Here is a 23,437-nt window from a genome sequence, read left to right on the forward strand (position 1 = left end):
CCTGCTAATATATGAAGGAATTCATGAAAGTGAGATTAAAGAATGCAATATTAATTTGTTGAAATATGTAAGTTTACGTTTGATCTGGGTCACAAAAGAAGCAATCCGTTTTAATTTGAATTTGAAAGTTTTTACTTCAAAAGCAAGGTTTCGGATAATGATTCATAACCATTACTTTTGCAACAGAAAACGATAGTTAATTAATCAATATGCGATGCTTTTTTTATATTGTCTTCATATTGTTATCTTAATTGTTACAGTATGTTAAATAATTCTATATAATATTTTTTAAGAGGCCTAAATGAGAAATAACAAACGATTTATTTCTCTAATTATCAATATAATTACTTGTTTGTAATCGAGCCATATCATGGAAAATATAATTGTTACCTTTTTCTCAGTGTGATTGCGAACCCATCGCCCCTCTCCCATTCACACTTATTTTATCCTTAGCGTTATTTTTATGATATTATATTTTAATTTAATTCAGGTATATTTATGCGAATTCCATATAAATTGACATCCGCCCCCACACAGTCAAAATGAGTCAGAGAGAGAGAACTACCAGCGATATAAATTTTGAGTACGAACTTTGCACTGTCGCTTTGGGAGGATCTTTAGTTTTGTCACCTCCTTTTATAATTGGATAATATTTTGCATGTGACAATTGTTTTTAAGCCAATATGGCGCTGCAGGTAAGTTGTTGTTAAACAAGTTTATATTACTCCCTTTGCTGGTATTTATTTGATGTAAAATACCCATTTACTTCCAATTGCTCACTTCGTTCCATCGGTTTTATACCTATCGGTTGCGCTGGTTGAATAGTGATGGATTATGTAGTTTTTTCTCGCCACCGCCAGCTAGGCTCGGGTGGGTGTATGACTGTTGAAAACTCGGAGGGAGTAGGCTTGGTAGAGGCCTGGCCCCTGTGAAGAATGAGTAGTTTAATGACAGGTGGTCAAGACGGGTCTAGGACATAGCCTACTCTTTAATTTCTATTACTAGTTCTAGTCTAGTCCTATCTCTGTAATGTATTTTGGTTGTTTCTTAAAATGAAACTGTTTATCATAACTTTGGTAGCTACAATATCACAACTGTCAAATTTGTGTAGTCAATGAATTAGAACAACTGCTCAAAATATAGGGCCTACCTAGCATTTTTCCAATATTTTAATGGTAAAATCTATTATGCATATATTTAAACACTATAAATGCAAGTACCATTAGTACATTAGAACTTTATAATAATAAAAATAAACAAACGACATGTTTTATTTAGTCAGAGAGACAAGAAATCGGATGCACAAATTGTATGACCCAATATACGACCCCCCGGGAGAGGTGCGTCATTTGTTCCGATGAATCATTTTATAGTGCAAAGTTCACAATATGCAATAAATTCAACATTTTGTTATTACTGTTATTAGAGGCTAATTATCAATCCAAATATTGACATCCAGACTAGACAAGCAACTAGACTAAAGCTCTGTCTACACTATCAAATTTTTGTGACAACAAAATTTGATGTGCCCATATACAGTATGGACGCAATGACATCATATCACTACCATATTTGGGCACATCACACTTTTTTTTTATAGTTTGATAGTGTAGACAGAGATGTATAGAGGTATGAATACAAATACTAAATAAAGTGCTAAATAGTCTAGGTTAACATGTTGTCTCCAACATTGAACTTTAATTTGATTTATGGACTTTCATTTGAGTCATTCTGAAGAAATATAAAACTCATAATCTGTGTTTGATTGGCAATTTGAAAGATATCATTTTAAGATTAATATCTCTGAATTGTTTTTATTATTACCTCCAGTAATAATAAAAAGGTATTTAAAATTAACTTAGCAGTAATTTAAGTCAAGTGTGGCATAAAGGGTAAATTTATGAAATGGATACTCCTGTTGCTGGAGATTGAGATCACGCTGACTACTAGGTGCATTATGGAAGTATGTTTCCATACGTGTTTGATAAAAAAAAAATGACTGGAATAATAATGTTAATATAATATTAATAATATTATATAATAATGTTAATGTTAATATGTTCTTTTTATGTGATAACTTTTTTATATGTGCAATATTTTGTAAAATTTTACACAATTTAGCCTTTGGCTACATTGTAAATTTTCGTTTTATTGAATAAACCTTGAATTGAATTGAATGTTCAGAGCTTAGAGGTTTCACAACATTAGGTGCTATATAAATCCAGGATATTATTATTATTATTATCGGAGGTCGGAGGTGTGGAGAATATGTCATATATATGTTTACTTTCCAAACTTTAGAAAAGTCCCTTCTTAATCCTACTGTGCTGTACCCCTTTGCAGGGGCGGATTCGAGGGGACTAGGGGGGTTGATCGCAAATTGTAATGCAAATTAAGCCCAGCCCTTCATTTCACCATTTTTAGGCCTTGGGCCATCCCTTATTTCAAAATCCTGGATCCGCTACTGCTTTGGTACTTCATGGTAATTAAGTTCAGTTATAATAAATGGTTTCTTATGGCCCCATTTTTTTTAGGAAGTGAAGGAAATAGTTTAAGGTTGCATTAGGAAGGATTTTGTTGCAATACACCATGAATTATCATTTTCATTGTTTTAAGAAGAACAATAGCTACAAGGTTATTCACTTGCTGATGACTTTAAAGGGACAGTTACATTTTTATTTAGTTATCTATTTTGTTTGACCTACAGTAGTTTACCTGGAGAACATACATACAGTACCTTCAAACACAGTAGTATCGTCTGTGAGCCTTACATCATCATGTATGACACTGCCCCTCACACCCACATTTTGTTCTACACAACTCTTCAAAAGGTACTACAGTATATTCTAGAAACTAACATTTCAAAATGGCTCTGAAAGTTTTTCCATTTTAAAGATTGTTACATTATGATTTGTCCCAGAAAAAGTAATTAAAATGTAATATCTTTACCATCAAATTGGTATTAGTTAAATGCATTTTAAAATATATTGCTGATGATTTGGATTCTCTCTCAGAGATTTCAATGCACAGCAAAATGAATCCAGATTCTCTGACACGTATAGCTAGAAACCATATTTGAATGATTAAAAAGGCTAATGCTTTTAATTTGTTTTGCTATTTACTAGTGGAAGTTTACTACTGTATTTTGTTTTTGAAATAAGAGGATCTAAAAGTTGAGATTACAATTGCCTTAAGCACAGGATCTCGATGAATTGACTGACGGATTATCGGAACTTGAAAGCATGTTTTTATTTTGGGATGATGATCTACGACGACGACAGGATATTAGGCTGACACTACAGTATTCTAATTGTGATTGTGGTTTTAGACGTTAGTCAGACTACAGTGTTGGGTTAGTCTGTAAACTGAAAGGTCTCAACATTTTCACCATTTCCCACTGCATTTATAGTGGTTTTTAAAGGATTTTTATTTTTAAAAAAGTAACAAGAATTATGAAAGTTGCCAAGGTAAGGAAGAATTATGTTATTGGTTTAAGTGACAGAAAGGTCTGGTTAAGTTTATTTTTTTTACATAAATAGCAAAATATATTTGGAATGTGACTGTGACTAATTTTAAAAATACCTTAAGGCAAAAATAATACAAATTCTGCTAGAAACAAACGTTACTGTAGTACATTAACAGTATTTTGTTACTGAATGTTATACTGTATCATACAGTAGAGGAATTTTGTACAGTAATAATCCTATTAACTTGGGAACACTTTCCTGTGAAACTAACGAGAGGATATTCTTTAACACTATGGCCAATCCCAATTAGTGTATTAATAGGAAACTTTGTTTGGTACTGAGGATGTTCCCTTACTACAGGTAGGTTTTCTATCAATGTACAGTATGCTACAGTATATTTGCAGTACTGTATAAACTTCCAGTACAGGTAGTCCAAGTAGCACCTGTTTGCTCAGTCAAATATGTTTTAAATATCTTTAAATATTTCTTTATAAATTTCACTCAAGGATATAGAAGTTTATAGCATACTTAATTTGAATAAATAAATAAAAGAGAAAATTGTATTTAATTGTTTTAAGTTTTGAAAACGGAATGAAAATAATACGCTTGTATTAATTGGTTTTTGTTGTCATGTATGTTATCATTGGAACAAGTTGATCAATGAAGGTCATTGCTAATGCATTGTTTAGGGATTATTTTTTGTCTCTATTCTGAATGAGGCCATTTTGGATCAAAGGTCAAATTATCAGTCATAGATTTCTTCTTCTATTATAATATAACAATAATGATAATCCAGAGAAGTTTAGCATCAACAGGACCTAGATATTGTGCTATTAGAATTAGGATACTGTATGCGGTATTGCACATTAGTCTTAATATGAAGAATTCTACTAGTCATTTTGTTGTAATCGTAGAATAGTTATTATACTACCTGAAGAATTATTAAAATTATTAAGTATATTTTTTTATTCCACAGTTCTCAGCAACATTTTATAATGCAAAATGAATATCAATAAATATTTTGTTGATAATATAAAAATGTAATATTTATTTATCTACCCAAAACCTTAAAACCCCAGACTTAGTCTAATGGTAAGATGTCTGCATACTGTATCAAACAGAAGATTCCTGTTCGAATCTTGGTTTGGGTGATTTTTTTCTCAATCTCAAACATTTTCTCATCTTCAATGTTTATAAATAAATTAATTGTCAGTATATATCACTGTCTGGTTTAGAGTTTTATATTTATAAATTATAAATATTAGGCCTACTGTTACTAATATAATAATAATATTACACTAAAATTCAGTGCATGAACTTTTTTTTTTCAAATTGAAGTCGTCAATATATTATTGACGAATTCCAAGTAACACGAAGAGACTGCAGCGTACTAGCCATTTATATTGTGCTATTTGAGTGGAAAATGAATTTGTAAAGCTATTGTTTCCCTTGCTGGCAACACATTATCTAGTCTTAATGAAAGTACTACTGTACTAGTGATAATATGGAGAAATTCGTCATGGCGATAGCATTTGTCAAATATCAAGTGATTTTGTTCCATACCAGCCGTTGCAATTTTTCCATTTACAATATCAGATAACATTTCTTAATACTGTATTCATCTTCTTCCAAACTACCGGTACCAATGAATTGACTATCATAAATATGTTCATGTGTTTAAATAAAATCTATTAATTTTTTTAATTAATGAACTTATAATTTTTCGCGCTACTTCTTTTATAGGCAGTTTATGTTTTTAAGCGAACGTAAGCATTAGAAAACAGTTACCATACGTAGCTTATAGTTTACTACTGTACGACTGAAAAAATGGGAATTTGGAAACTCGGACTGGGCATGCGCACACCCCAAAGCACGTCTGAGTCTATGAAAACATTTGCTGATAAATATTGATATACATGTAGACGGTGGTTATTGTCCGATGAGCGGCATTTTTTGTAAGAAATATTTCTTGTTTACAGATTCTTTCCTTTAAAATGTTTAAATTGTATATGCTTTTGTTGCATTATAGAAATTGATAATCCTATATGAAGTTGAAAATATGTAAATACAGTCAAGTACTTGAAGTAGTGTGATGAATTACAACTGGTTATTTCCACAAAACAATTAATTTTATTTATCTGTTGAAAAGATTATTTTGTTAAAATACCAGGATTACATTGTAATAATAAAGGCACAGTAGAGTTTATCTGAAGGGATTCCTATGAAAGAGATAAGCATTCCACACATAGGCGGTGGCTATCGTTTTTTAAACCTGAACTGTGAATATAGCAAATAAACAATGCTTTTTTGAAAAACAAATCTTAGTGAATATTGCTGTATTAAATACAGTACTATGACAACAAAACACAAAAAGGTAACATAATTATTCCAATAAACAATTATTGGCGTACAGGGCATTTATTGTTCAGAATGGGTTTTAGGGGCGTTTAATCGAGGGAGGCTTTAATTTTGTGGGTGTAATGTGGTAACATGCATAATCAAATAAATTCCCCAAGATATGAAAAATTAATATCTAGTAGAAAGGATAAAATGCAGTAAAAATTGGTAAACTAAATGTAGAGCATTTATTCAAAATGATGTTCTATGAGGGGCGTTTATTCGAGGGATGCGTTTATTCTAATAAGTACGGTTCATAAAATTCTAATATAAAAATTAAAAATAATTGAACAGTATTGTTTGTTTCCAAACTTATCATTCTACTTCATAAAGTAAACCAAAAAATGCCCTCTGTTACGATTTGAACTATCGACTAATGAGCTAAAACGGCACGTCCCAAAAGACCTGGGAGGTCAGGATAGCAAATTATTATCTGGTATCATTTGAACACATAAATGAGCCAAAACGGCACGTCCCACAAGACCTGGGAGGTCAGCATACTAAATTGTTGTTTATGTCACCAATCAAAATTTAATTATTTTAGTTGCTACCCTATGTATACTGATGATATATTCAGTTGCTGTGTAATCATAGTGTTGTTTATTAATCATCATCTTACCATATCTTGAAAATGGTGTGACTGCGTACAGTACAAAGGTTAAAACACTGTAATAATATGCTAATACTGTTTAAACAAGACAGTGGAATTAAAGTACACCCAATTGCTCCAACAGTGAATCACAACCATCTGTTGCTTTAAGTACTGATACTTATTTCATATTAATTATACAATCTAAAAAAAAACCCCTATTAATAGGCATTGTCTTTTGATAATTTAGATTATCTCAAAATGTTGCTTAATCTACTGTTTGTGAAATAATTACCAAATTTTATTGGGAATTATGAAGGCCACGTTCAGGCTCACTTATTTACCTGGGCTACTTAGTTCTATGTATGGGCCTATCGTTTCAATTGATTACTGTACAATGCGCAGTACACATATGTTTGGGGTTGCAAGTTTCAATGCATTTACATTAGTACAGTACTGTTGGCTTACGTGACATTTATCTGTAAAGGGAAATTGACATTAGAATCCACAGATTTAAATTGCTCCTTATTTTTAGCGAAGGAAATATGATTTGCTAATCTGCCAGTAAACTACAATAAAGATCCCTTGGGAAATCTTCAGGAATAGTAACTTAATACACTGTATTTCAAGTTACTATTCTTAGGTTTACCATTTTCTACAAGAGAAAGTATTAAACAACAATTCTATTCAGTCAAAATTTGCCAAGTTTTTGTATGATGAACGGAAATATAAAATGTTGATTATGAGGAAATAATCATTGTCATGTGTTTAAGAAAATTTAATAGGTTTTAGAAATGACATAACAAAATTAATACAATAATACTGTATTGTAATATTTAAACCATTTTTCTGACAAACAAAGTATTGGTATCAACATTCAACTTTCTGTTTTATGAAAGTAAATCGTTTAAAATATTGTTAATTATGAAAAAATATCATTTTAGTCATTTTCATGTGTTCAAGAACATTAATAGGTTTTAGAAAAGACATTGAAAAAATTACTACAATTATTAAAGTCTGTACTATAAACCGTTGTTCTGATAAAGTATTGGTATGAGTATTTCAACTTTCTGTTTTACGAAAGTAAAGTTTTTAAAATATTGTTAATTATGAAAAATAGTCATTTTCATGTGTTTAAGAACATTTATAGGTTTTAGAAAAGACATTGAAAAAATTACTACAATTATTAAAGTCTGTACTATAAACCGTTGTTTTGACAAAGTCAAGTATGAGCATTTCAACTTTCTGTTTTCTTAAAGTGTATGAAGTGTTTAAAATTTTCGGAAATTTTGGATGGAAGTGTACTGTACATGTTCATGAGTTGAAAACAGAAATGACTTCAGATTTAGCTTTTCCTTTATCATTAGGGGGAAATCAAGCATGAGTCATCCCTTTAAGAGTTTCCTGAGCTTTTATATCTATGATCGTCGTTTTACTTGGCCCATCTGATAACCGTTATGTCTGCATTGAACGCGTCAACGATTTGCCTCCGAAATCATCTGAAAATGATCACTGTGAAATTACTCATCTTTTGTTATCTTTGAAGTCTCTGTTAAAAGCGTTTTACTTTCCTTACTTCAGTTTTTTACTTGATCATAGTTTTCAACATTCCTCACAGTTTCAAATAAATTAAATGTTTACACTACAGTGTATGTTATTAAAATGATAAACAAATATTAAATTCAAGTACAAATTAAGTTATGTTTATTATTATTATTAATATTAAAACGTTTCTTTATTACAGTACATCCAGGTAAATTCTGACAAAGTGATATTAAATAATGTTTTATTTCCTGTACCATCTAAATTTAGACGACCTCCGACACAGTGGGGTTTTCCTGTCAGTGTCAAAAGTTGTCTCCCTATTTATGTGTTGTAATGAATATAAGAAATAGATAAAAAATAATAGTTTAAATTTTAAAACACGGTTTCTTCAATATAGTTTTTTAGATTATACTTTCTTTAAAGATTGAAGAACTAGCTGCCCTGCTGTTGATAAATGTCCCTATATATTTTCCTGACATATTCAACACCTATTCAGGACACATCCATATTCAGGCACACTTTGTTGTGGCATAATGCAGAGGTCTGAGGCAACGATGGAGGCCTAGAGCATTTTTAGCCTTTCGACATATTTTAATGCCCTTTGTTTCCATCTTGGACCCTACTCAGGGGCCTCTGTAAGCTCTAGGGCCCCTGGGGTTATCCAGTAAGCGCTAATACCTGTTACGCCACTGGTTGTGTCCTAAAGGTATCTCTGGTGTTGTACTGTACTCACTATTAACTTGTTCTTATAATTTTTAAAATTTCTTGTTTCATTTGTAGGTGCGAGTTCTATACAACTTTGAGGGTGAGCCTGGTAATGGTGAACTCACGATATATGAAGATGATATTTTAGATGTTATAAGGCAAGACGTTGGTGATGGCTGGTGGGAAGGACAGAATCCTAATGGACAACGAGGGCTCTTTCCAGAAGCTTATGTTGAGGTTCGTGTTTTTTGGGGGTTTCTTTTTTGGTTTAAATGTTGATCCCTGTAACAGTAAACTGCTTAATAAACTAGCTTTTCCTAATCCCTATTTTGTTTAATTACCAAGATTTTGATTTTGTTTTTACTTTCATCTTTTAGGTGGTTAAGACGCCGCCTCCACCATCATTTAGTCCACCACCAGTGCCCCAAATATCTGAGCCTGTGCCAGTACAGTCAATATCAACGGCGCCCCCACCAGAGCGGACAGAAAGCTTTGATGATTGGGACGAAGAATGGGATGAGGAAAGTTCATACAGCCAAGAGTCGACACAAGTAAGAAAATAATTTTACCTTGAATTACCTAGTAGTAATACTTACTGTAGTAATATGATTATAATAATATTAATTGTAAGAAATACATAATTATTATTTATGATTTTTCTTTTCAAGATGTTGGCTTTATATGAACATGAAATAATGTTTATTTTGTAGCTTGTTAAAAATACAGCATTATTATATCAGTAAATTAATAAGGCCTTTTTTATTGGTCGTTGTAAAGGTTTCTAATAATCAGAGACCTAATCAAGAACCTACTACCGATGACGTGTACACCAACTTTGCCGTTGGTTCTCCCCTTAATTCTCGGTATACTAAAGTACAACCACAACCAAAACCACCTCCCAGCCCAACGTCATCAACAGTTTCATCCGAGTCGACGGAAAAGATTGACCTTGTCATGCACGAGCCCAAGGGCGTTTCACGCTCCATGAGTCAGTACGATAAAAAGTCTCGCAAACCCGAGTACCACCAGATGAAATCCCGGTCGACTATGAGCATGGCCGTACAGCGTGCTGTGAGTAGTACTGAGAATCAGAATGAGCTTGCCTTGATTGATGAATAATGCATTGAGTTGCTAATCAATAACTAATTGATTGATTGATTGATTGAATACCGATTGTATCATTACTAGTGATTGTTTTGTGAGAAGCTCACATAGACGAATGTGGTTTTGCAAGGAGGGGGAGGAGAAGGATTTTTAAATTAAAAAAAATTTCATATGAATCCAACAGCAATCAACTCGCCAATTACAGGATGGATTATAAAACTATTTTATAATTTATCGTGCTTATAAAGTCTCATTTGCGGCTTAGGGAATGGAGTTGAAAGAGTTGTAAGTTACAACCCTGCACTAGGTCAGGATTGAACCCTGCACTAGGTCAGGATTGAACCCTGCACTAGGTCAGGATTGAACCCTGGAACTTGGGTTTGGAAGGCAAGCACATCCAAACTACAGCTCCAATGACCAGAGGCTCCATAGAACAGCGATAAAACTGAACATATTATTTATGATTTCAGACCTCATCTCAGAGGTTAGAAATTCTAAAATAATGTCCTCAATATTATGGCACCCAAAGTCATAAAGACAACTCCAAATTGCTCCCTCTACTTCCAAAGCTAAACCACCCCTGACCATTTACTAGTTATACTATTTAAAAGAAAGCTTTAGACAATTTAATAAATAAATACTATTTTTTTAAATTTTAAACCAATTTATTGATTTTTAGTTTTAATTGTTTTGTTGGCTGGTTTGATTATAAATTTCTTTGGCCTTTTTTTAAATTACAGTAATATATTTTATTTTGCTTTTTTGTTTGTTATTTAGTTTTTGAATGTGTTTGTGCATGTTTCATGATTAACATTGATTTCATCCTATTTAAACTTGAAACTACCCTTTTTAAACCTACTCTTTAAATTAACTTTTTGAAGACATAAACAAAAACAGAGTTGTTTTTTTTTAAATCCTGGTTATAGCAAGGATTTATTATAAGGGTATACTTCAGGATCAGATCAGATCAGCATTATACAGGTAGATTAAGGGGGATAAATATTTAATAAAATAATGATAACAACGATCCATCAGTTGCATAAAATAAAAAATAACTTTTTGAAGACGTATAAACAAAAACAGAGTGTTGTTTAAATCCTGTTTATAGCACCAAGTTATTATATTAATATCAGGGGCGGATTCAGCATTATAGATTATGTGGGGCTAAATATTTCATAAAAGATAAAAACGATCCGTCGAGTTGCAGAAAAATAAAAATAGTCATTATTTTATTTTAAAAGACATGGCTGTTCCCCACGGGGGGTGGGGTGCTAAAGCCTGTTTAGCCCCCGCCTAATTCTGCACCTGTTAATGATCAATTGTAATGATAGGCCACCCTCATTAAAGATGGTATTAAATAAATAAAAACACTAGTAAATGACATTTAATCATAAATTACAGAGAATCTTGGCCTAAATCCGCGCCTGACTATATTTAATAGTAGTACTACTATAATTATAAAAACCCTATGGATCATTATATTTTAAATAATTAAACCAGTGGTTTTCTAGCAATTGATTTCCTTGTGTATTGTTCACTGTGTTTAATGAATCATCCACCATACACATTCACAGGAATACTACTATTGAAATCATTCTTTATACTTTTTGAATGCCTTGTTTATTTATGAAAATACTCTATGCATTTATTAAGTTCAAATGCCATATTTGGTATGAATATGGTCCCCAGATTCACTCTGAATATGGTTCCCAGATTCACTCTGAATATGGTCCCCAGATTCACTCTGAGTATAGTTATAGTCAATTATGCGATGTTGAAATTATTACTGCGGTTACTGTAGTAACTACATTTTGTTTACTCTTTAAACTTTTTTTTGCAATTTTTGACATTTATTTTTTATTGGTTTATTGCAGTAAAAAAATGTTACAGCAGGTACTGCCAGCAGTAGAATAATCTTAACATGACCCTTAAGCTCTGTCTAACACTATCAAACTAGTGTGATTTGCCCAAATATGGTAGTGATATGCCCAAATATGATAATGATATGACATCATCGTGTCCATATATGGGCTCATCTCATTTTGTTGTCACATAAAGTTTGATAGTGTAGACAGAGCTTTAACTGTAGAAAAAAAAAGTGAATTCAATTGCTGAAAAAATGCTAACAGCTAATATGATGAATATAAGGCCCTATGGATTATAGTATGCCCTCTTGCACAGTTTTTTATCATTATCAGAATCATAAATTGTTGTTTTTGATTGTTTTCCAGGAATATGGGTTAAATGGTCAAGGCAATTTCGGACTTAATGCACCAAATAGAGATTTAAGAAAAAATAGTGCAGATATTAAAACAGGAACTGTACGCAAAAATTACTCAAGGTAAAATATTACTCAAGTTAAACTATTACTCAAGTTGCTTTTATTATTTTTAAACAATTACATAAAGCTCTGTCTACACTATCAAACTTTATGTGATGTGCCCATATATGGACATGATGATGTCATATCACTACCATATTTGTGCAATTCACTACCATATTTAGGCATATCTCACTTTTTTTTTTATCAAACTAGTTTGATAGTGTAGACGGAGCTTAAGGAACAAACTAGATGAAGCAATTTGACTCGTACACATTTTTTTTTGCTAATAAAAATGATAATTTGTTTGACATTCCAGGTTTTCTGTGTTTTCCAAATCTGGAGGAGAAGCTTATCTTATGGGCAATGTATCTAAGAAGTCTTTATCGCCAGCAGGCTCTGTAACAATTATTGTAAGTGTGAAAAGAGTTTAGGGCAATAAAACTCCGATCGAAAATCTGTAATAATATACCCACCTTCCCCCCCCCCCCCCCCATCCCCCTGTTATGCATCTCATTCCTCTCCCTCCCTTTGAATGAGTGGCCTAGCGGTTAAGACAGTTGAACCGTAAACTATAAAATTCCCTGATACAATTGCATCTAAATGTAAACAGTTTTTAATTTGTTTCATTATCAGATCTCTTTACCTTTCATTGTGTTATTTCAAACTGACTATTTAAACTAAAGTTACACGGTAAACAAACAAAAAATGTAGTCTTTTACTTCTTTCTGTTTTGTTATTTCAGTACCCACTTCCTTATAATATATAAAGGAACAATTCAAAACATCTATTTTTAGCCCATTATGATGCAAATATGTCTTGATAAATAAAATAAAATATAGCAAAATTCAAAAGGTTTGTTTTGATCTGTATATTTTTTTTCTTTGAGAATTTTGCTTTATGGGAAGTTTTTGATACAATATGTAACCTATATTTATTCACATGAGTAGTGTTCTGTATCCCAAATGTTTCGAATATCACATAAGATTCAGGTCATTACCCCCCCCCCCCCCCATTTGTATGGTTGCATGTAATAAAAGTGGGACGAACCCACACAAGACAACACAAAAATAATAGCAAAAATGTGCTCTAGATTTTGTGAGCATTTCCTGAAGATTTTAGCTTATACTCTGGGAGGCTGTCATATCATACCATGCAGAACATACATATGAATAAACACTTAAATACTAGACCTACACGTATGTTTAAATCATTTGGTGAGTTTAAGGATAAACCCAACATAATTTCAAAACAACAGTGTCACTCACTAAATGGTATACAAGTTTACGCATGATTGAATTTATGATAACTGAAAGGCTTGGGTTCGAGACATGTCTGTACCTTTTACATGTAAATGTTTTTTTTTATATATTGTTAATGGTGGCCTCTATTTCTAGACTTATTGTGACCACCATCCACATTTATAAATATTTGATGATTTATTAAGACTATTACTTATGGAAACTAATAAGCAACCACAATGTACTGGGCCCTCTGGGAGAACGGTCATGAACTGAAGAAGATGAAAATAAAATTGATTTATTTTTCCTCTTGTAGGAAACAGATGAAGGCCCACAATGGGAACCAGACACAAATCCTTTTCAAGCGCAGATTCGAAACCCAAAGAAAGAAAGTAAACTAAAGGGCATTAAGAGTTTTATATGCTATCAAATAACACCAACAGTAAGTTATAGTAATGCATTAAGTACAGTATTTATAAATAAAATAATAAATGTGCCCCTCTTCCACCACCACACCACATAAGTGTAACATTTATAATTGAATTGAAATATAAAATAAAAGATGCTTGGTCAGGTTTTAGCCCCACTCTGATGTATTTTTGTACTTGAGAACATTTGCGAAACATTTTGGAAGTAATTCTCGGGTTAGACTCGAATCCACAACCTCCAGATCACCAGCCTGGTGAGTTTTTTCGCTAGTATTCTCACTACTTAGTATAAAGTACAAAAATTACGTCAAGGGTAGGGCAAACACCTGACCAATTTACTCAACTCCTTGACGCAAAGCTACTCCACAGTAGTTTTAACTACTATTTAAAAATACAATTATCAAAGTGATGCTATTGTATATTTTGTCTTAATTTTCTTAATTTTATAGAACACAGGTATTCAAGTAAGCAGAAGGTACAAACACTTTGATTGGTTGTATGAGAGGCTTGTTGACAAGTTTATAACGATTTGTATACCAGCCCTTCCAGATAAACAAGTCACAGGTAAGCTACTGATGTTGCTGTAATATTATAAATAATATTCTGGATTTATAAAGTGCCTAATGTTGTGAAACCTCTATACATATTATTACCCCGGTCATTTTTGGATCAAACAAGTATGGAAACATACTCCCATGATGCAGCTAGTAATCAGCGCAAAGTGGTGTCTTGGCTGTACCAGATACCCATTTGTACACCTGGGTGGAAAGAGGCAAACGTAAGTAAAGTGTCTGGACAATGTGACGAGGGTTGGATTCGAACCCACGATCTCACGATCAGTAGTCCAACACGCCTTGCCACACACAATTTCTCTTTTCCTCATCTTAACTTTCCAGTATATCATTGGGCAGTGTAGAATTTCTGTAAATTTATATACATTTTAGTATATTTTTAACGATTTATTCTTTTAAGGACGATACGAAGATACATTTATAGAAAAACGAATGGAGCAGCTACAAAGATGGCTGACCCGAATGACGAATCATCCGGTCATATCGCGCAGCGAAGTCTTCCAACATTTTGTAACGTGTACAGATGAGAAAGTAAGTCTGGTTTTCCAATAAATCAATTGAGATGTTTTCTAAATTGCTGCTATTTTAAAATTCTAGTCTTTTAAAATTTAATTTACAAGCATCTTTAGGGAATATAGATATATTGATACATCTGAAAATGAATAATAATTTGTTTTATCTTGCGTAGTTATGGAAGGTTGGAAAGAGAAAAGCTGAGAAAGGTGAATTTGCAGGAGCAGCTTTTTTCAGTTTAGTTCAAACTCCACAGAAACCGCTTGAGCTAAATCATGTGTAAGTAATGTTTATTCAATGTGTGAAGTAAGTTTGTTTTTCCAAATGAAAATAGAAAATAATAACTAAAAAATATAGCTAAAAAATCATATAACATAGTAGAAGTATATATGAAGTAAGGCGAGTAGAAGTGGAGTGGTAGCTTAATGGTAAACATGCTTGCCTTTCTCAAGTTCCAGGGTTCAATCCTGATCTGGTTTAAGGGTTGTAAAGTCTCACTATCAAACTTTATGTGAAAAAAAAAAATGTGATGTGCCCATATATGGATATGATGATGTCATATCACTACTATATTTGGGCATATCACTACCATATTTGGGCACATCGCATTTTGTTTGTTAAACCAGTTTGATAGTATAGACAGATGTTTAGGGTTGTCACTCACAAGTCTTTTAACTTCACTTCTCAAATAAGACTTCATTTAAAAGCACGATAAATTATAAGTTGCTCACTATTGGATGAGTATTTAAAAAAAAGTAAAGCAAACAAAAAGTAGAGTCTGAATTTAGTTTTATTATTTTATTTACTTTTTAACAAGTGTATTTAGTACTTGTTGTACCTATAACTAAAGTGTTTTGTTGCTATTTCTTTCTATCACAGAGAGGCACACCATGATAGTTTTCACAAGTTTGTTAAAAGTATGGATGAGAGTTTAAAACATGTGATATTAGCCGTCCACGATCATTCAAAGAAACACATTGGACGTAGGTTATTATTTTTATTACAAAAACAAATAAACAAACAAAAACAATTAAATAAATCAATGTTAACTTTTTGGTTAAACCAGTTGACAAGTACTTACTTGCTACGTTTCAGCTACTTTCAGTAGCAAATGACGTTGACATGATGTTCTGTCATTCGTCATAGTTCGGTGACTTGCGCCATCTTTCGTCTGATGTTCAGCAAGTAAGTACTTGTCAACTGGTTTAACCAAAAAGTTAACATTGATTTATTTAATATATATTTGAAACCAGATGAAATTTTTTGAGAAACAAAAACAATATAAATTGGTCACTAGTAAATGACTCGGTTAATTCATTGTTCATCAGAGTAATTTTGTCACTCAATTTTATTGTCTTTTTCTGTGTTGCCTAACCTTCAACTAATTTTGAGCAACTGTATGACAACATGAAATTCCTTTTGGACAAATAAAATGAACTATGAACTATAAAAAGCAAAATACACATGAACCTTGTTCCCCGTAAGTTGTCTGGTTTTCAGTTTCTTTCAAATTGAAAGAGTTTCAGGTTTTATTTGCACATAGATTTTGTATCGAATATGGCTAGCTTGACCTATGACTGGCTGTATACACAATTCACACACTTAGGCTAAGGGAAAACACTTCTCTTATCTAAGTGAATGCCAATATACTTAAATATTTATAGTAAGTAAAATACTTAAGGGAAATAGCTCACTTAAGTGTGTTTGGCGACTATGACACCCGACGCATTTGTGTGAGCATGTATGGTATGTTTGTTTGCTTTCTTCAGTGACCCTCGTTAAGATGCACCGGAGAGCTGAAAATCATTTAATATCAATATTTATTTTTGTACAGCTTTTAAGAGAGAATACAATAAATTAGGGGCATCGTTTACATCACTAGCGAATTCATTTGAACTTGACAATGGCCTTCGTAAGTATAATTTGAATTTTGTTATTATTTCTTGCAAACGTTATATAAATAAAAGAATAAATAATACAAAATTAATATATTTTATAATGTAATTTGCTCTGGCTTCAATCAATCAATAATAATGCTTTCTTAAAATACTTTGATCAACTATTCTTCATATTAAATGAATGACATGTATGTTGTATGTAGTTGACTAAATCTGTCGCTACAATAGATCGTATAGTTTAACCCTGATTGGCAATAACAAGCCTACCAGTGGCGTAACGGCTATGTGTGCTCACTGGCTAAACCCAGGGGCCCCGGAGCTTATGGCGGCCCCTGAGCAGTGACCAGAGGAAAAGACAAGCCTTAAAATATGTCCAAAAAATGCCTGAGGCCTCAGCATTGGAGAACCACTTAGGTTCCTAAACCAGGGGCCTCAGGTCTCTACATTATGCCACTGAAGCCTACATATTCTTATTATCAATCTATATGTGTGTTTTCCTGTCACAACCATTTTTACCTACTTTTTTTTAAAGACCCTGATGTAACCGTTGAAGGTATGCTATAGTTAGAATCTATCACGTTAAAGCGTGCTTAACTTATTTTATAGTATACTGTAATATTGTGAAACCTCAACAAGAAAGCCCCTCCCCCATCCTTCCTTTCTCAACATTCGTTTATCAGTTTTTAATTTCTGATATCTGATATCAAAGCAGACATTTAATTGTGTGTATAGTTTGTATGTGTGTTACAATATAGCTTCTATCAAGGGGACACCTTCGAGATTTATTAGGGGTGTCCTCTGCATAGGGGATTGAGTGTTAAAACCTATTTTATACTTTGTTTTTTCCTCACTGGAACCTCCTCTTTGGAACACTCATATTAAGAGGGAAATTTCCAGTGAAGAGACAAAGGACAAGATAGGTTTTAACACTCCATCCCCTATTTAGTGGACACCCCTATTGAAACTCAAATGTATCCCCTTAATAGAGATCTATTGTACAGTATTTTACAGAAGAATTAAAGCCTATTGTGTCTGTCTTATCTATATTATAATATAATATCCCCTGTAATTAGTTTTCTTATTGAGGTTTTACAGTAATAATATTATAACAAAATTACTATTAAATTTTTGTTTATGCCTTTGTTAATAATAAATCGCATACAGTAGTAACAAAGTATTATATAATCAATTCTTTTAAAAACTTTTTATTTGCTATTCTTAGAATTTTATTTAAAGGTATTAAGTTCTATAACAGTATAAAATAACAGGTTTACCACATAAAAGGATTCTTTTTAAATTTTAGTTTTTATTCTTGATTTTATTTTCTTTTTTGTTGGAACAACTAGTTGACTAATAAAGCTTTATTATTTTTTTTAGAATTAACAATTACATCTTAATAATACCTTTCTGTTGGCTACTACAAAGCTATTGTTTTATCTGCCATACATTTTCTGCCATAATATATAAATAATAATTATATTTACGGATGATAATATAAAGTTTGTAACATTCCTTTTCAGTATATATTTTTTTATTAAGTTGACAAAAATGATATATTCACTATTTAAATACATAGATAAATACAATATTCCTATGTAGCATGTTTTGTTCATTTAAGAAAAAGATATACATCCTTTATCAAATTTCAATAATTTATTCATTCATTCATTTAGTCATTCGACAATTCATTCAACCATTCATTCATTTATTTGTCATCATTAATTTTATCAAAAAAGCTTAAATTAGACGCATACACTTTCTAGAAAAACTATTAAAAAAAAGTAGGTGCAAGCAATGTTAAAAATATAGTTTACAAAGCAAAGAATAATACCTGATTCAAATGTAGTAGATATGAATTTTAACAGATCAATAATACTAAAATAAATGTTAGGTCTATCCTACTGAAAGGAAATGAAATAAATTTACAAATAATGTGAAAAAGTCTGTGAGATCTCTTATGCTGGCTGCATAAAGGTATATTTAACATTTTTATTTAAAAAAAAGTATTAAATAAGCTATGTGTATTCTTATACTGTACAGAATCACAGAAGCTTACCAAGGCCATACAACACACAGGCAAGACATACACAGAGATAGGTGATCTGTATGCTAACCAGCCTAGGGAAGACCTCTACCCACTGGAAGACAGTATGAGGGAGTACACAGGCATGCTGGCTTGCTTTCCTGATATGATCAGTTTTCATAAGGTAATCAGCCATACGGTATCAGACCTGCCAACTGACCCAATTTTGTCGGGTGTCTTTTTTTTTTTTATTTATTCAATTTCCAGGTATACAAACAGAAAGAAACCACCATTATACAAACAAGTGTGGATGGAGTACCCCGAGGATTGCCAACAGTGTAAGCACTATCAAAGTGGCTCTCCAATACTCCAAGCCACATACATGAATCACATATAAATTGAAAACACACATCCGATATTAAGGCCAATCTCCAGTTCACCTGATTTAATGTGATTTTCACTTGATTTTTTTTATTTTGTTATAATTTTCCATAATACTACTGGTTTCAGAAATTTCCTACAAAATACTCTAATTTATGAATAAATGATTTTGATTTTTACTTACCTAACTTCTTCGGGCCTAGTGGCCCATAAGGCTGCGGTGGCAATTTTCCAGTTGGTTCTATCGTTGGCAATTTGTTTTGCCTCGTTCCATGTCCTCTATCCCATCTATCTCTTTTTCCACTGTCTTGTTAGAATACTACTATGATTTATTTTATTATGTTTGTGTACAGCATACTCTATCAACGGAACGAGAATACCAGAAATCGCAGGAGGACGGCAAGATTGATGGTCTAGATGCGGAACAAGTAAGACGACGAGCAGATGTTATATCATATTCTATGATGGGTATGTTTATTGTTATTACAAAATAGTAATGTTACTATCCTTGCATTGTCACCAGCATTTGTCTTTATGGCCAAAAGATATATTGTTAAATATGCCATTTTAATATCACATAATAGTTATTCACTTTGACCAAATATTGGATGGAAAAAACAAATTATTTACCTGAAAACACTGTAATTTAAAGCAAAAAGTTGAATTGGCCGGAAGTCATTGGTTGAATTTAACCATTTATTTTGTCTTTTATAAGTGAAAACATTTTTTTTTTTACGAAAGTGATCAGCTTTATAAAAACTCTAAAATGGCCTAATTGAAGTGTTTTTTTTTGTATTAATCTTTAGTTTTCATGTTTTTTAAAAATCTTTATCCTGTAATATTTATTTTTCAGCTGAGATGAACCATTTCCACCAAGAACGAGTAAAAGACTACAAAGACATGATGCAGAAATATCTACAAGAACAGATTAAATTCTATGAAACAATTACAAATAAACTTCAAGAAAACTTAGCAATGTATGGAGACATCAACACCTAACTGGTTGCCATTTTGTGTCCAAAGCTTCACATGAAAGTTTACTGGTTGCCATTTTGTGTCCAAATCTTCACATGGACATTTGACTTTATGAAGACCTAACTGACTGCCATTTTGTGTCCAAAGCTTGGACGCATTGCTATTGTTAAAACTGTACCAAATGAAAAAAGTAATATTGTCTATAGAAGAAATTCTTATGTATCGAAGAGTTGCAATGACAAGAGAAGGCAGTACCGCTGTGAGGAAATTGGGACAGCTTATTTACCATCAACAAATCTATGTTTTTTATTTAACTTGTAAACTACTCTTTAATATGTAAAATATTCAGTGCTTTGGTGTTAATACCATTTTCCGTGTGATAACTTAAGTTCCACCTCAGAGGCTTCTGGTAACCAACCTCTTCAAATGATGTTGCCAACCAGTACACATTTTTCTCTTCTGGATAAACAATGTCTGGACACCCCAATCGGCATTGCGCAAGTGTACCTTGAGATTTTTCCTAGTCATTCTAAATTAAGACTAACAGCGATTTGTAATCACTATGTGGTAGTGTAGTATAAAGGCTAATTTACACAGACGAGCGATGTTATTTCTTATTTACACAAAACGCAGAGTGGATGGGCGATTTTTGCTCTACGAGGAACTAGCTTAGTTTTCTGTTTAAAATTAACGATCACCTGTGTAAAAATTGGCCTTAATCGGTTTAGATGTACAACAGTACCTCCTGCATACCCATTTTCAACAGTTACATAAAAACTCACCAACAATAGTCATTGTTACCATTGTGATTGACTGCTGCCCTCTATAGTATTCGTTGACATTATTGAACGAAGCGCAATCAGACTAACCACAATTGAACTCCGAAACACCCTAACCCCTATTTCTTCAGGAAAATATAAAATTTATATGATTTAATCTAAAAATGTTGAATTTTTCTACTTTAGTCAATCAAGGAGACTGCATGAAAATTCTTAGATGCAACTAATTTGTATAAAGAAGTTATTTATATATCAATATTATAATATAAGTTTAACCATGAAATATTGCTACATTTATCTGACAGGTGTATAATAATTTGTTGGGGCATTTCTGCAACGTTTTTCCTTGATAATTATACTAAGTATTCAACAGTAATTTAAAAATTGTTTTTAAAGCACAAATTAAAACTAACTGATAATAATGTTCTGAAATCTTCAATAAAACAACTATAAATCAGATATGTAGAAAGGTGCATGTTTTGCTTCAGTTATTGCAGTAATTTTTCTTCAGTTACTGCAGTAATTTTGCTTGACGTTATTGTATTGTTCACTGCGTAATTTCATATTTACAATATCTGATAGAATACAGTAAATTGGCTACTATCATAGAGATATATTGTAATATAATAATTTTTCTCTATGCTACACAATACAGTACATATGTCTGCTAATTTTTAGTTAACTGTGTTGTTGTAACACATGCTGATATCGTGAAGTTGGACTATACCCATTGCGGATATAATTTAGTACTAATCAAATTCTTTGTCAACGTTTTCAATAAATGGTTTTATAAGCATATTTCTGTGTAGGGTTAAATCTTTTTTATTTCATTTTTAAAAGAAGTTGTAGCATATAAATGGTATTGAAGTTCTGAAAGACCTTTAGCTTTTGGTAGTGTAAATAAAGACTGTATAGAGAATAAATTTTACAACAAGTTTGTGTACTGTGTATATATATACATTTCTGAATCTATCTTTAAAGTAATATATATGAAAGATAATCAAAACTTTTAGTACGTCATTTATATCTTGAATATTATAAATACTAATTTTAATAAACACTACTGTAATTTTTTTCGTTCTCTCACTGTAACTACCAAACAATATTTAGTTTCACCAAGGAGTGCCGTTATATAATTTTTCTCGATTGTGTATTCTAAATAAAAGCAGCACTCACTGTTGCCGAGTCCTGCGTCGAAAAACTTAGTTGAACATTGGTATCGCCACACTATGCCATAATTATGTAGTTCATCATTTATGGTACTTTAATATTTCTTTTAGTTTATAATTTAGTAAATATTATATTTTTTACTTTCATTTGTATTAGGCTTTAAACAAGATTAGGTCCAATTGAACAAATCAAGAAATCATAATCATATTTTCTGTATCTCTTACAAATTTCTGTAACTACTGATGTGTTTAAAATAAATATGACACAGTGTATAAGATAATTTGTGAAGATTTTTTTTATTGTATTAGTGAGTTTATTAAGCAGTTAGAATATCGACAACTAGTGACACCAGATTTAACATCTTATTTATTTCACTTTTTTTTTTAAAGAAATCATAAATACCACTACTGATAACCATTTATTTATTTTATTTCTATATTACAGTTAAAAACTAACATGATCATCATTTAATATCACGTATTAAGTATAAATATTTGTATTACTCATTATTGTTTACAGTTAAATTTAAAATTAACTTTGTATTTAAATCAGGTATGTCTAGTCTACCAAATTAAACTTCGAACATGTTGATGTTTCTAGTCTTGTCGCGCATGGGGTATCGAGACTACTGTTGTTATTCGACCAACTTAGGGAGACTCTTTAGAACTTTTAGCCGGCAACCAGAATAGAAATGAGGCGCCTAATATAAATATATATGCATAATTTATAATTTGTGTGAGTTTGGATGGGGTCATTAGGGGTTCGAAGCATGGGGAAGATAAACAAAAAAAGGAGTGAGTGTATCACCATTCCAAAAGTAAATTTAAGGATATACTTGTCCCTCTGATAAAACATTTTTTTTAATGTTTTTTTGTTCAATATGCTATTTTAATGTCACATAATAGTTTGACCAAAATTGGATAAAAACAACATTATTTACTTGAAAAACTGTATCTAATGGGTTTTTTTTATATTAATCATCATCATTTTTTTTAATGTTTTTGAGGGATCGATTTGACAGTTCACATTAAGCAAACAGATTATTTCCAAAAGTTATTTAGATCGTGCCTAATATAATCATTGAGAGCAAGCTTGGCCCCTAAAAGGTTGCCGTGGCATTTAAAAGTTCCACACGTCAACTATAATAGCTATTACTCATTTAATCGTTTGCTAATAAACATATTTAATTTACAATTAATACAAAGATAAAAAATATCTACTTTAAAAGTTCTATGTATACCAACAATAATAATGGTAGGGCCATATTTTAGTATGTTCCGTTCCAAAACAAATACACTGGTTACATCATTTGATATATTGTATGTCTCAG

The 23,437-nt window shown here is 31.8% G+C and overlaps 1 protein-coding gene across 3 annotated transcripts; it reads left to right on the top strand.

Annotated features, from left to right (window-relative positions):
* The first annotated feature begins 609 nt into the window (after positions 1-609).
* On the top strand, positions 610-22,387 carry LOC144847832 (sorting nexin-33-like). 3 transcript variants are annotated; one of them, XM_078704369.1, is made up of 15 exons: positions 610-695; positions 8,779-8,940; positions 9,081-9,254; positions 12,039-12,148; positions 12,447-12,540; positions 13,685-13,810; positions 14,246-14,360; positions 14,769-14,899; positions 15,057-15,160; positions 15,761-15,864; positions 16,716-16,793; positions 17,312-17,332; positions 18,820-18,986; positions 19,537-19,651; positions 20,037-22,387. In XM_078704369.1, the coding sequence occupies exons 1-15, from the start codon at positions 684-686 to the stop codon at positions 20,180-20,182; spliced, it is 1,659 nt and encodes a 552-aa protein (XP_078560495.1). In that variant the 5' UTR covers positions 610-683; the 3' UTR covers positions 20,183-22,387. The 3 variants fall into 3 exon arrangements, with proteins under 3 accessions (XP_078560495.1, XP_078560494.1, XP_078560496.1); XM_078704368.1 differs by lacking the exon at positions 610-695 and adding an exon at positions 3,401-3,467; XM_078704370.1 differs by lacking the exons at positions 610-695; positions 17,312-17,332 and adding an exon at positions 3,401-3,467.
* The last annotated feature ends 1,050 nt before the right edge of the window (positions 22,388-23,437 follow it).

The sequence above is a fragment of the Antedon bifida genome, chromosome 7 (genome assembly GCF_963402885.1).
Source record: "Antedon bifida chromosome 7, ecAntBifi1.1, whole genome shotgun sequence".
Taxonomy (NCBI): Eukaryota; Metazoa; Echinodermata; class Crinoidea; order Comatulida; family Antedonidae; genus Antedon; species Antedon bifida.

Bases quoted from the DNA above. Each gene is read 5' to 3' on its own strand.
- LOC144847832 (XM_078704368.1), top strand. The intron at 13,811-14,245 runs GTAAGTTATAGT...TTAATTTTATAG, and splicing joins GCTATCAAATAACACCAACA to AACACAGGTATTCAAGTAAG. The intron at 14,361-14,768 runs GTAAGCTACTGA...TATTCTTTTAAG, and splicing joins TCCAGATAAACAAGTCACAG to GACGATACGAAGATACATTT.